We start from the raw sequence: 14232 nt of genomic DNA, 5'->3' as shown, positions 1-14232 counted from the left end.
ATTAATCCAAGCACTTGCTTGACCTACCTCTAAACAATACAACTGCAGTAAAGTAACAGATGCAGTTGCAGTAACACATATCGATTGCACTTAATGTGGCATTTCGAGTTGGCTTCACTCATCTGTTGTCTGGCATGACAAGGGGCAAAGGAGGCGGCGGCAGACCAAATCAGGGCAACAACCAAAACAAAGGCAACTGCAATCATTGTTAGGACTATGCCAGCATTTGAAGGCTATGCCTTAATCGGTTTTGCTCCCACTTGAAGTTGGCACTGATGGGTCTTAGGTGAGTTGGCATTACAATGGTCGGGAGGCGGGCGCATTCGACTGAGTTTCTCAGCTTGTGCCAACAATTGTAAGATGTGAATGATAGGATGTGTCCAATTAGTGTACATATTTAACAATGCTCAACTGAAGTATAAAGTGCGTAGTAATGTTGGCAATGTGGGAAACACAAGGTATTAGTTGAACTATTCAAGAAGAACCTAATTAAAGTAGCTGTCCTTCAAGAGATAGGAATAAGGTTAATGATAATGATATACTAAATAATAAGATATACTCAATAATGGAATAAGGGCTTCTTAAAAGTAAAACTAATCAATAGATTTTGCACATTTCCTCAAAACAGTTGATGGATTATAGTAAAATATACGGGGATTGAGGCAAGGTGTATAAATAAAGGTGAAGCTGAATCGGAAAACTGAGGTCAAACAATAGTTCAGCATTTAAATTCAACACAACTCAAGCAGCTGTTCTCAAAGTTCATTCATAAGACATAAAAATGTGTCTTGCACTGAGAATCGGGGGCAAATCGCTCGCTTTTAATTAAGCCAATTTGCCAATATTCTCCCCCAAATATGTTTGAATAGTAGATTATGCAAAGTGAGCTCAATTAATTTAAATATCGCCCTTGTTCTTGTCGCTGCAGATGAATTTTGCGAGGAGTATCCGCATAATTTGATGCCCACACCTGGCTATTGGATAGAGTGTTCACGACAGAAAATAACGCTGCCCACGCCGCATACGATTTGGGATGAGAGCGATTCGGAGCACGAGGATATACGCGCTGGAAGTGCCAGCGATGCGTATTTGGAGCGTGAGTGCAGTGACCTCTATGAGGACGATGAGGATTCGGAGGCAACGCCCAGTCCGCGCAAAAAAACAACCATTGAGGAGCAATGGGACCAGCAGGGCGCCTTTGAGCTAATCTCTGTGGAGCAGGAGACATACGAGAAATACTTTTATGGCACTGAGCATTGGAATTATTTTACAAGTGACGAGGATCTGGGCCCCGTTATCCTCTCCATCAAACAGGAGACGCTCAATGGACGGGATCAGTTTCGTATACTCGTGCGCGCCGGTTCCTACACGGTGCATGGACTGATACCGGCCTCCTGTGTGTTTGCCGATAGGTAAGATGCACTCCGGGCTTGAGAGTAATCGAAACAACATTTTAACAAAACTGAAATGCATTTCTGTTTTTTTTTTAGATATAATCGCGAGGAGGTAGTTAGATCTTTAGGTAAAGAAGTTAATTTAAATCCACCATTAACCTTAGGACAATTGCCCGATACGCCCGAGGAATTATTAAAATTAGATCAGGTGCGTGCGAGCAACGGCATTAGCTTATATGTCAACTCATTGGGCAACTTTCTTTTCTCAAGGTTTTTATAAAATCCGAATTAAAAGTCGGCGTCATATTCGTCAAAGAGGAACAATATAGCGAAGAGCAAATTCTGGACAATAATGAAAATTCACCGCTCTTCGATGAGTTCCTCACGCTGCTCGGCGATCGCGTTCGCCTACGCGGCTTCGACAAATACAAAGGTGGCCTTGATACGGTGCATGACCTCACAGGTGAGAGACAGCTCGACAAGCCCCCAACTACCTTAAACTCCCCCTCTCTCTCTCTCTCTCTCTCTCTCTCTCTCTCTCTCTCTTTACACACATTAATACTATTTATGTATATTTTATATACTATGCATCTGGCGCTCAGGTCTATTCTCCGTTTATACGAACTGGCGCAACATTGAGATCATGTTCCATGTGTCCACGCTGTTGCCCTACGAGAAACATGACCCACAGAAGCTTCAACGCAAACGCCATATCGGCAACGATATTGTCTGTGTCGTATTCCTCGAAGCGGACAACACCCGCTTCAGTCCCGCCTGCATCAAGAGTCATTTTCTGCACACCTTCATACTGGTAAGCCAACATTTGAGTCTGATGAGTCTGCATGAGTCTGCATGAGCTGTCTTCAATGTATGTTAGTCAGTCTGGACATACAATTTTATATCTATATTCTATAAATATAAATAGTGTGTCCTGACTGACTGATTCACATGTGATCAACGAACAGCTAAACTTGGAGGCGAGGCTTTCTTTCCTTATACGCGAGTGAAAAGCACGGGGTTAGTGGAAAGTCGATGGTCGAAGTTGGCTTGAAAAACCTTAAATAACAACGCTGAGCTAAAAGTTGGCTTTGCCAAGTATCTAAGCGTCGGATCGACAAGCGAAAGGTCGCCGGTTCAAACGCTGATTGATTGACAAGCGATGTTAGTTGACCGACAGTTGAGGGAAATCGGAAAAAAAACGCAGTGATATAATTGTGATTTGGCAGCGTGACGGGATCTCTCTTTAACGAGCGACCACTGTATGAAACTTTTCTCTCTCTCCCTCACTCCCTCACTCTCTCTTTCTGTTTTTGTCTACAATCGAAATACAGGTGCGTGTCTCAGCGCGCATTAAGCACAAGCCCACACGCTACGAGGTATCTGTGGTCACACGCGACGAGGTGGGCGCCTACAAGCCCTACCTATGGGAGCAGTCGGTCTTCGAGAAGGGGCCAATGTTTCGGTAAGTGTTAAACAGCGGCTTAATCCAATTGTAAATGATTATATGAAAGAGCATATTCTGTTTAGCGAGTGGCTGCTAACGAAAATTGTAAATGGCGAGCGCGCCTCGTATTCGGCGCCAAAATTTGCCAGAATGCAGGAGCGGACGCGCTCACAGATGCTCGAGGATCTGGTGATGAATCTATCGAATCATGCTGAAACTGGTCAAATACCGAAGCCATATAGACGCGGCTCCTGGCGGCCCATTGGTGAGGATGAATATTTCAAAATGTTGCATGCCAGAGTACTAGACAACAACAGATCACAACAACAACAACAACAATACCAACAACAACATGAACACATGAACAACTGTTGCTATTGTAATTGCAACGAGCAGCAGCAGCAGCAGCAGCAGCAGCAGCAGCAGCAGCTGGCACTGGGCACAACACACACACACACTAAACATAACAACAGCAACAACAACGCTGAGCAACGCCAACAGCAACAGCAACAACAAGAACAACAACAACAACTTCGCTGCAATTTGTGCTGTGCCTCTGTGATGCACCTCTGTGTGAGGCATAGTATGTGTATACCCACACACACTTACACACTCACACACTCACACACACACACACATCTACCCACAGTCAGTTATTTAAATGTTTCACCTGTTAAATGGGCGGGCTGCTTGTGGGCGTGGCAGCTGCTGCCGCTGCTTTGACAGCTATTTGCAGCAGCATTTCACTTTGTTGACTCTCGACTCTGCATGATTAATCGTTTTGCCATGTTGTTGCTGCTGTTTGTCGTTGCCATTGTTGTTGCAGCACTTCCGCATGCCAGGCCAAACACACACACACACGCGCGCACACACACATACGCGCTTACACTTCCGTTTCCGCCATTAACACATCCGCCTGTGTTTGCACGCGACGCGATTGCGCTGCGCAGCCTCTGTGGCATGCTGTGACAAATCTTACAACACAATCTGTTTGCTGCCACAGGATAGCCTTGCCCGACCCCCCCCCCCCCCCCCCCCCGCCACTCCTCCCGTCACAACTTTTGCACACACATGACACGCATCCACCTGCCCCTCCTCTGGCGCTGTTTCGCCTGGTTTTAGCGCGAATCTTAAGTTGTCCGGCATGAAATGTTGTACATTTTATCTGCTGCGGTCAATCTTTTGCGTCTTAGCACAGCCGAGCACACACACACACACACGTACACACACGCATACAAGCACACCCGCATCGCCTTCTGTCTGCCCATCCTATTGGGAGCTGTTGTTGTTGTTGTGATTTGTTTTAGATTTTCTGTTATTTATTTGTTGCATTAAACAAGACAAATCTAATTTGATTTATTCATGCACAGCAGAGGCACAATCCACACTCACACACAGACACACACACACACACACACACACACACACACACACACACACACACACACACACACACACACACACACACACACACACACACACACACACACACACACACACACACACACACACACACACACACACACACGCAGCCGCGTAGGTGTTGGCCAATTGACAGCCATGGGCCAGGCGTCCAGTATCTCTGCCGCCCCCTTTGCCCCCATTGCGCCCAATATGCGTAACGCACACTCGAACTAGTTATGCATATTAAAATAATGCAAATTATTGATTGATAGCTTCTGTGGACACACTGGGGATGCGGTGCGATCCCTGCTGAGTAGTTCCACACACTACCCCCAACCAGGACACGACCCAGCCCCCCTCCCACCAACCAACCGCCTTAGCTGCAGCTTGAAGACAACTCAATTAGATGATCCATAGGCAAATGTGACAGCGGCTTTAATATCAAATCAAAAGAGACACAAGAACAAAGTGCGGCATACCAAACCTTGAATACCCTAGCAAAAATATGGCCTACGTTCTTGCAGCTATGTGAGATGCATTTGTCTCGTAATTGTAGATATCTTGAAGAACAGAAGGCTTTTTGATTTCATAGAAACTCATTTTATGAGCGATTCTTTCTATATGATATAGGTTGAGCTTTATGTCCAAGCAGAGAGACAGATAGTCGCACATGATTATATCGATTTGACTTTAAATACTTGCATATACTTTATAGGGTCAATTCATGTTTAAAGCAAAATATGAAAGCCATATTTAAAGGAGAACCATATTTTCGTCGAATCTGTCCCATGTCAGGTATATGAAACATGGGTCCAATCTGGCTGTTCCGCTCATAAACTCTGCCATTGATTACACTAGCAATTTTTACGTGTACTTGTATTTGTGTTTGTTGGTAATAACCAGCATTTACCTGCAAACATGTAATGAAAGTTGAATAAACAAGTGTACACTAATCGGCATTGCTCGACTTGAAGTTACCCAGTACCAAGCGACGAGCTGCCGTTACCAAACAGTCTTGTTTTCTGCTACTACACACACAAAAGCAAAAAAGCACACACACAGAGTAGCACTCGATTGTGCTGCTTTTTCCCTCAGACTCAATCTATGGGAAGAGTATCCTTGAATAGCTTTGATGTTTATAGTCCAATTCTCAACAATTATCTGATTCTAAATATAAACATTTTATGGATCTCTGTTTAGCATATATGAGTCTAAAAAGTTCTTGTTTAAATATGGCCAAAAGGCCTTACATCGATATTTATCGATTTCTTGGGTTGGGTTATCGATTATTTGCAATAAACTCGATCTATCACTCTGACAGACATCCGATCGAAAGTATATACATATATATTTCTCTGGATGCTTCCTACCGGCCGTTGCATACATTTGCACAAAAATCTTATACCCCTTGTTGGACCCTTTCAGGGTATATCAGGTGCAGGTGAGGTCGTTACTTCGACCATTGCATGCAAACCAAACAATTGAATCGAATCGAATTGAATCGAATTGAAATCGAATCCAATGGCAATGCTTTTGGGCCTCTGCACAAGATGAATGGTGCCTGTTGCCAAGTGCATCGTAACACAATTTGCATATGGCCGCTGCGACCTCGAGAACTCCCATTAGGCATATTTGTATGTAGATGTGCAAGTATTTCGTATCCGCAAGATACAAGCAAGCCGTGTATGATTGATGGCACACATTCTATACACACTCACACACTCTCCCTCTCTCACACACACACACACACACACACACACACATAAGCGCGCGCGAGACGCAGACTTGGGCTATGCTACAATTGAGCAGCAGGTGAAGGTGGCTGCGGCTTAGCCAAATACCAGCTGCAAAGGCCAAAGGGTTCATATACCCTGTACTCGCATCATGATTAATAGGGGGTATATCAGCATATGGCATTATAAGGGTAGCTACTTTTGAATGTAGAATGTTGAGCACGTTCCCTTTAAGTCGAAACCCAACTTTGAGACATTTTGCTAACATACATTATCGTATTTGATATAAATGTTCATAATAATGTTTATAATATATTTAAGAGAATGTTTGAGCCAGCTATCGCTGATTGAAACCTACAAAGCATCGCGTGTACCTTGGCGCAGGGTATCTCATAGTCGATCATGCTTGCTAATTTGCCACGCACCACCAACCACAATATACACTAACAACAACAAAAATGAGCGATGTAACAAGTTTGTGAGAATATTTCACAAATATGCAAGCCATTTTTAAAAGCTGTCTTTTGCTTGTTCCAAGCTGTCATCGAAAGGGGCCTGTTCCCGACACATTAACACTAGTTAACATGCCACAAAAGCTAAGCCACAGCAATGTGAAGAAGAACAAATTTGTGGCATAACCAGACTTAACCCTCTGAAATTCATGTCTGCATAATTAACCTTGTAATTTACGTGAAAATAATAATATTGCAAGGATAAAGGGAATACATTTAAATTCGAATACATTTAACAAATATGAAATCATTTTAGTTTTATGAGATATTGTAATGTACGAAAAATGAAGATAATACTAGATAATATATCGATAGTTTTAGCTCATATATAAACTAAACTTTGACTCTTCTTAGACTAAACCAAGCTTTGAAATCAAGTTGGATTCAAGAACGAAATGTACTCGAAGTTCAAAGTAAAAATAGTTTGGATTTCATATCAAAGACATTATTCGATAGGAAATCGATCAGACCCATGGTATATCGATTGATTTGCTGCTTTCACATGAACTCAACTCAGACACTTTTTTTGTTGAACTCATTTCAAGCTGTGAGATCTAGTTTGATTCCCATCTAGTTTAGGTACACTCGAGAAGAAAATGTACGTGATATTAAATGTACAAATGTACAGTATTTCATGTCAAAGATATTATTCGATAGTATATCGATTGCTTTGAAGCTCTCAAATAGGCTCAGCCTAGACGCTTTGAGATCAAGTTTGATTCCTATCTAGTTTAGGTACATTCGAGAAAGTCATGTACTTGAAATTAAATGTACAAACGGTATGTTTTTCATGCCAAAGTCGCATCAGAATAAAGAATTGCATGTTTCTCTAAATATATACGAGTATTATTTATTTGTCATAAGCTAACTCTTAATTCATTAATTCGTATCCATAACTCCAAACATAATATATCATCCCAAAGCACACATATACGTAATGTAATTCTTGACGTATTCCTTTCTTTACATAGGCCACATGCGACCATCGTCACCGCTGCTGGATTCGGTAAGGGATCAGTTCGAGGATTACGATCAGCTGGCCAAGGACTTTACGCGTGTATTTCTAAACGACGAGCCATCGTGCCTCACAAATGCCCATCTGTTCGATGTGGTCTTTCTGGTGGGCCAGTCCAAGCAGAAGGCGCGTCTCATTGGGGTACGCGCCATACTAGGTGTGCGCAGTCGCGTCTTTCAGGTAAGAAGAGTTTTGGCGGTTCTCAAAAGTTCAAAGTTTTATGTATGGAATTTTTGGTATATATAGGAAATGCTTTATGGCATACAGACGGGCTTTGGATCACCGCAGATACCCGTTGCCGAGATCTTTGCACGGCCAGCGCCGTCGCTGGTCTCGCCGCAGAATCAAAAGCCGAAAAGTAACAACTATTTAACCGTACCGGATTCCGATTCCATACGACCCAAAAGTGTGCCCTCATCGCCGATGGTTAAGCGGGCGTTCTCGCGCCTTGGCACGATCACGGCCGGCTGGGGTCGTTCCATACGGAATAAGAATACGAATCAATTGAATCCGGATGATAAAAAGAAGTGGATATCATCGACAGATTGTTCGAGTAAGAGTTTTCTTTCAATGCAATGCAACAATATCGATGCGTGTTCTTTTTTCTTTCTCTCTTTTGCCTCTCTCTCTCTCTCTCTCTCTCGCTCTCTCTCTCTCTCTCTCTCTCTCTCTCTCTCTCTATTTGTTCTCTCTCTCTCTCTCCGTTTTTTGTGCTCTTTCTGTTAAACGTACCTGATTTTCCTAATATATACACACACCACCCACTAACTACTAAATAACGCCTTGGCTCCGCTCCTACGTACTACGTAACTTCGTAACTGCCTGTTTTACCACTAATACTTGCTAACAACTTGGCTAAAAACGAAATCAAATCGCAAATAACGCACGTCGCACGCCTTAACTACCTCACAAACTATCCAACTGCGTACTCTATATATGATATATGCATATACATATATTATATGTACATATATTATTATGTGATGTGTAATTTGTCCATATGTTAATTGTATAAAACGCATTCGGGCTCATCTGGTGTCGTTCACGTTCTGTTCGGCGTTATGGTTCTTGTCCTTTATCGTGTTGTTTTGCATACCGAATCTTTTCCACCAACAACAAATTCTTATTTTCTTTTCTTTTTTTTTTATTGTATCTTACTTATGCCAATTATTTTGCTTATATGCTTCCTTTTTATTGGCATTCCTTGCCTTAAATACCTTGGACGTGTCCTGCTAACGGTATCAACCGCTTAATGCACTCCCACCTCTCTGAACTCACCACCACCATAATCGGAATTCTAATCGGCTAATATCATAAACATATCCTATTTCCGTCAATGTTTCCCACTAAATATTGCTCCAACAATTTTTCAATTCCACACACACGACGTTATTAAATACTTCTGCTAATATTCAACATATCTGAAACTATAAATAATACTGCACAAATGGAATTCCAACGCACATGTTTCGCATATCGATAAACTCAACTCAACACAAACTCAACACATTTTACATCATCATCCATATTTCACCATACATATTTTCCAAGACCATACTCAACACACACACCGCAACTGACTATATTCAACTCTCATGCCATTCAACTCACCACTTTCATATTCACCACCGCAAAACATGCAAACTCCCAATATATTTATAAAATTATAACGTATCGCATTTGCTTGAAATTCTTTAAATTTGGACATACTAAACAATTTGCACAACTCACCACACTGCAACAATTACCCTCTCTCGCTCTCTCTCTCTCTCTCTCTCTTTCTCTCTTTCTTCCCAATCTAACGCGTTCAAACCATATTTAAAATTGATTGAATAACAATACAAACTATACAAATACAAATTTCATTAAATTAATTAAACAAAAATCGAAATTCTTGTCATTTTTCATCAAACACGCTTACCCAACCGCCATCCCCCACACCCGTCTCTCGCTCCATCTTTGTCTCGCTTTACCAAAATCAATTAACGCTATTTATTTGGATATTGATTTCTTAATAACCGTGCGATATTCCCAACCGCAAAACTGACCGCAATTATTTAATTTCGCAATTAAATTTTATTCATATTTTATTTGATGGTTTTCGTTTGCGTTTAATTTAATAATTTCGCGTTCACAAACCAACTTCAACCAAAAAAAAAAAAAAAAAAAAAAAAATAAATAAAAAATTTCACGACAACCGAATACCAAAATACCGAAATTCCACAAAACAAAAAAAAAAACATACGCCGAAAAAAATCAACTTCCAAACCTGACAGACAGAGATAGTAAAGACAAGGATAAGGACAAGCCGGGCAACAATCAATTGGCCATGCCCCGGCTCTCCGTCTGCGCCGACGCCCAAAAGGTGGACCGGGCCAAGCTAGCCCAAACGGAATTCAACATTATCGAATTCGATCCGGATACGTTTCGTGTGCTCCTGGACTATCTGCACACGGGCACCTGTCCACTGACCTGTGTCTCGATACCAGGTAAGCAAATCAATAGTTCATGTGGAAATGCTAGAAAGGGGAACACTTTGAATTGAAACAACCGCAAGAGCAGAGAATGTTTTGGTAGTATTGCCTTTGCGTAATGGAAAATAGTTGAAAATGGAGCACTTTGAAATGAAACATATGCAAAAACTGACAACATTCTAGTAGTATTTCCCTTACGTAAAGCAAACAAAGTTGAGAAGGGAGCACTTGGAAATGAAACACATGCAAAAACAAAGAACATTTTGGTGGTATTGCCCCTACGTAAAGGAAAAAAGTAGCAAAGAGAAATTGAAGCATAAGCGAGTAGAAAGAAAATTTTGGTAGCAGAGAGAATTATTATAAGTATGAGTATGAGTATCAGAAATTAATCTCGTCACCTGATTTTAATGTTTTTTTTTTTTGGAAAGAAAACAAATAAGAAAAGGGTAGCAACAAGTCGAATTTAAAATATAATTAAAAGTAGGAAACAAGTCTAGGCATAACAACAGGGAACATTCGGAATCGGACCATAGAGACTAAGAACAAATTTGAGTACAATATTGGAAAAAAAGAGAATAAAAACAAGCATGGAAAATGTATGAGAAGCAGAAGGATGTTTCAAGTACAATATAGCAAAAGTGAATAAGAAATTTATGCGGATTAGGAAGTATAGGAGACAACTTGCACTGATAGAGGAGGAACAAGCGGAATTGAAACGAATGAAAACAATTGTAATGGAAACCAGTGAAATAGAAAATAGATAATTGATTAGGAAAAGGGAAAGTTAACTATATTAACACAAATTGTTAAACATTTCTGTGACATTTTCATAGGTCTGCTCTGCGCCGCGGAGCACTATGATCTGCCAGAGCTGTTGCAGGCGTGCTTCCATCACTGCAAGCAGTTCCTGCGCATCGAGGTCGTCTGCCCGATGCTAATCTCGCTGGAGAACTACTACTGGCGTTACACATCCGCCTCCGAGCTGGTCAACATGATACTGTCGTTCGTGGAGAGCAAGGCGCATGCGCTGTTCAAATGCCCCGAATTTCTCCATCTGTCCGAGTCGATGGTGCAGATGATAATGTGCCGGGAGCTGCAAACGCCGGAGATACGTAAATTTGAGGCGATGCTCGCCTGGGCGCAGCACAAGGTTGCCAAGCTCAAGAATCATCCCAATAAGGACACACAATTCGAGTTCGAGTGCATCATGGAGCGACTGACGCGCGATCTAAATCTGTGCCGCATCTCGCCCAGCGAACTGCTCACCGTTGTATTGCCATCAAAATCGATGAAGAACGAGAGGATCATGGAGACGCTCATGGTGCAGGTGAATCTCGGCACCTATCGGATGCCCGAGCTGGATGCGTACCGTCAGCAGTTGCGACAGCAGGAGTCCGCCGAGGCCACCGTGCAAGTCCACCGGGGTGGATGAGACAGTAAGAATGTGAGTTTCGATTTGGATCAACAGCCGCTGGCGCTAGCCCCAAACACTGCCGCAACCAACGCAAAAATGGCGCGCACGCCCGACTATGCCGCCGGACTTTTCACACCCAATGCCGCTGGCGGCGGCACCATAACTAGCACCGTTGCGAGCGGCATAACCCTCCAATTGGATGCGCGCGCCTATGCGATGGCCTCCGTTGCCGTTGCCCTCGAACATCAACAACAACAGCAACAACTGCAGCAGCAACAACAACTTAATCAGGTGCAACAGGCGCCGCGCGACGCCACCGATGACGAGGTGGAGCTGTACGCCAGCTTTGATATGGCGCCCAGCACCAGCCGCGTTGCCGCCCAAATGCAGGCGGCCAAGGAGGCAAGGCGGAAGCGTTGGGCCGCCGACGGCGCCAGCGGCAGCAGCGACGGCGGCTGTGCCAGTGGCAGCAGCGGCAGCGGTCGGCGTTATTAAATTGGAAAAGAACAATAACGAAAAACAAATAACAAAAAACTAAATTCAAAACAAAATTGCACAGAGAACAGACAAACTTTGGCCAGCCGAAGTTGCAATACTCTTGCAGCTCTCATCAATATATACACATATATATCTTTCTATATTGTTGTAACTATATGCTAAATACCGAATTCCAACCTATTGTACATATTCCAAAGAGCAGTATTCCAAAGATATATGTTATTTCCAAGCCATCCGCATGATATCGTGTTCCGTTTCCACAAATTCCACCTAATAAATGACCTACAGCCAGCGCTTACAAGTTTCAAATGCATAACTAGCTAATATTGGGCTCAAAAAGTCTTCTCATCCCAAACCCAACAATAAATGAACACTTTTTTTGGCTAACTCAAATAATATGGTGTTCCATTTTCATGCATTCCGCTTAATAAATGCGCTGCCAGCAGCTGCACCATATTTTTATATACATGCTATACAGGTCTTACGGGACTTTGGGACTTCTGTAAAGCTTACATAATGTCCATAAAAGGAACAAGGAATAAGTGTTCCATTCCAACCGTTTCCTGTTCATAAACAGGCCAAATTAAGAGAAATAATACTAGATTGCTACAATTACAATACTGCAAGGGTATTTTGTGTGTGTGTGTGTGTGTGTGTGTGTGTGCGTGCAACTAACCCACCGCTCGTAAGCGCCCTGAGAAGCCGAACAAAGAGAACCATCCAAATCGAAGCTGACATTATTAACTCTTACATTCACCCCGCAAGACAAGAAATCAAAAGAAAAAAAAAAACAACAAAATTGAATGAAAAGCAAAGTAAATAAAGCAAAAAACATTTTCTACCAAGTATTACCTACACTTAAACAGAGATACATATACATAAAACCTATTGTAACTATGTATAGTACGAGTATATGCCAGGGAGAGGGAGAGGCAGGAAGAAGAGTTTTTTTTTTGGCATTTACATGTTATGTAAGCAAAGTAAACGTTGTTGGGAACCCAACACACAACAGCCCCAAAGAAAACAAGAAACAAAAAATACTGAAAAATACGAAAATATACCGAAAAAATACCCAAATGAAAACCAAACAAAAAAAACGCTTACTGATGTAAAACAAAGACTTAAGACAAATGATAAAACAAATTTTTTTAAATCAATATTATTGAAAATGTAAGCTCTACCAAGTTTTTGGAAAAACCAAAGAAAATTACCCAAAAAAAAAAAAAAAAAAACCTAGCATAACCTTGAAAAGAAAAACCTAAAAATATATATGTACATAGACATACATTTACACACTCGTATATGTATTTAAGTGTTAAACAACATCTCAAACTGATTGAATGGCTGCGTTTGTTTTTTTTTTTTTTTATGATAATAATATAAAAAAGAAAAACTACATAAAAAAAAATACCAACAAGAATATATTGGAAACTGAGCTAGCTATAGATCTATAACATATATATATATATACATTATACATTTGCTGTACCTAACAAATACAAGTGACTAACTAACTAACTTGCATTAAAATGGTTATCGTTGTAACTGTGCAAAAATAATACCACACTCAAGCAGAAAAATACTAAATGCATCTAAAAAATGAAAATGTGTTAATGTTCCGCTTATGGATTCGATTGCCTGTCCTTAAGAGTTACTAGTTATCCAGCAGCTGAAATATCACACATAGATATATAGATATGTATGTATATACCTGTTAAAATGTTCATGTTAGTTGACTAGAAGTTAATTTGTCAACCTGTCAGACCAAAAATCAGATGTCGATTAGCTGGCAACGCAAGTCGAAGAGTTTTATAAGGTATTTAAAACTAGGCGCCGCTTTTGTGTCTTGTTGCAACTGGTAGCGTAGCCGCCCACCAAGCTAACACAAGCATGTCAAGGTGGCTGGTAAATTTACCAGGAACATGTAAATAAACGCATTTGTATGGTTAAACAAAACTATCGCATTGATATTGACTAATTTGTCAGCTATTGACTGATGCCGCTTCTGCATATTTTAAATATGCATAAGCTACACAGAATACCCCTAATATAGGCTAAACCTTCAGTTGCTGGCATCTTGAGTGGAATGTGTCGTAACTACATAAATACTAAGTACAATATGCATATTTCTTTAATATATATACACCTACATAAATGTGCTATCTATATATACATTAACCGCATATTTGTCATACTACACAATAATAACAGACAGCTACAGAAAAATACAGATCTACAATATATACATATATATACATATACATTGAAAACCAAAGAAAAACAAATGAAATAACGTAACGGCAGCATTTTCAAAAAGGGTTTCACTTAACGGTTCAAATGTGTA

At 41.1% G+C, this 14232-nt stretch overlaps 1 protein-coding gene across 1 annotated transcript in view; it reads left to right on the top strand.

Annotated features, from left to right (window-relative positions):
- Positions 1-11885, top strand: part of LOC115767390 — a 70980-nt gene extending 59095 nt beyond the window's left edge. Inside the window, 12 exon segments of the mRNA XM_030711653.1 lie at positions 929-1412; positions 1491-1602; positions 1665-1857; positions 1997-2205; positions 2726-2856; positions 2922-3421; positions 7459-7682; positions 7749-8055; positions 9779-9991; positions 10810-11420; positions 11570-11583; positions 11585-11885. Coding sequence (XP_030567513.1) covers positions 929-1412; positions 1491-1602; positions 1665-1857; positions 1997-2205; positions 2726-2856; positions 2922-3421; positions 7459-7682; positions 7749-8055; positions 9779-9991; positions 10810-11420; positions 11570-11583; positions 11585-11885 — 3299 coding nt within the window.
- The last annotated feature ends 2347 nt before the right edge of the window (positions 11886-14232 follow it).

The sequence above is a fragment of the Drosophila novamexicana genome, unplaced genomic scaffold (assembly GCF_003285875.2).
Source record: "Drosophila novamexicana strain 15010-1031.04,08,12 unplaced genomic scaffold, DnovRS2.1 tig00001385-arrow-arrow-pilon, whole genome shotgun sequence".
In the NCBI taxonomy this organism is placed as follows: Eukaryota; Metazoa; Arthropoda; class Insecta; order Diptera; family Drosophilidae; genus Drosophila; species Drosophila novamexicana.
The sequence above is the reverse complement of the archived record's forward strand: the minus strand, read 5'-3'. Positions and strand labels throughout refer to the sequence as shown.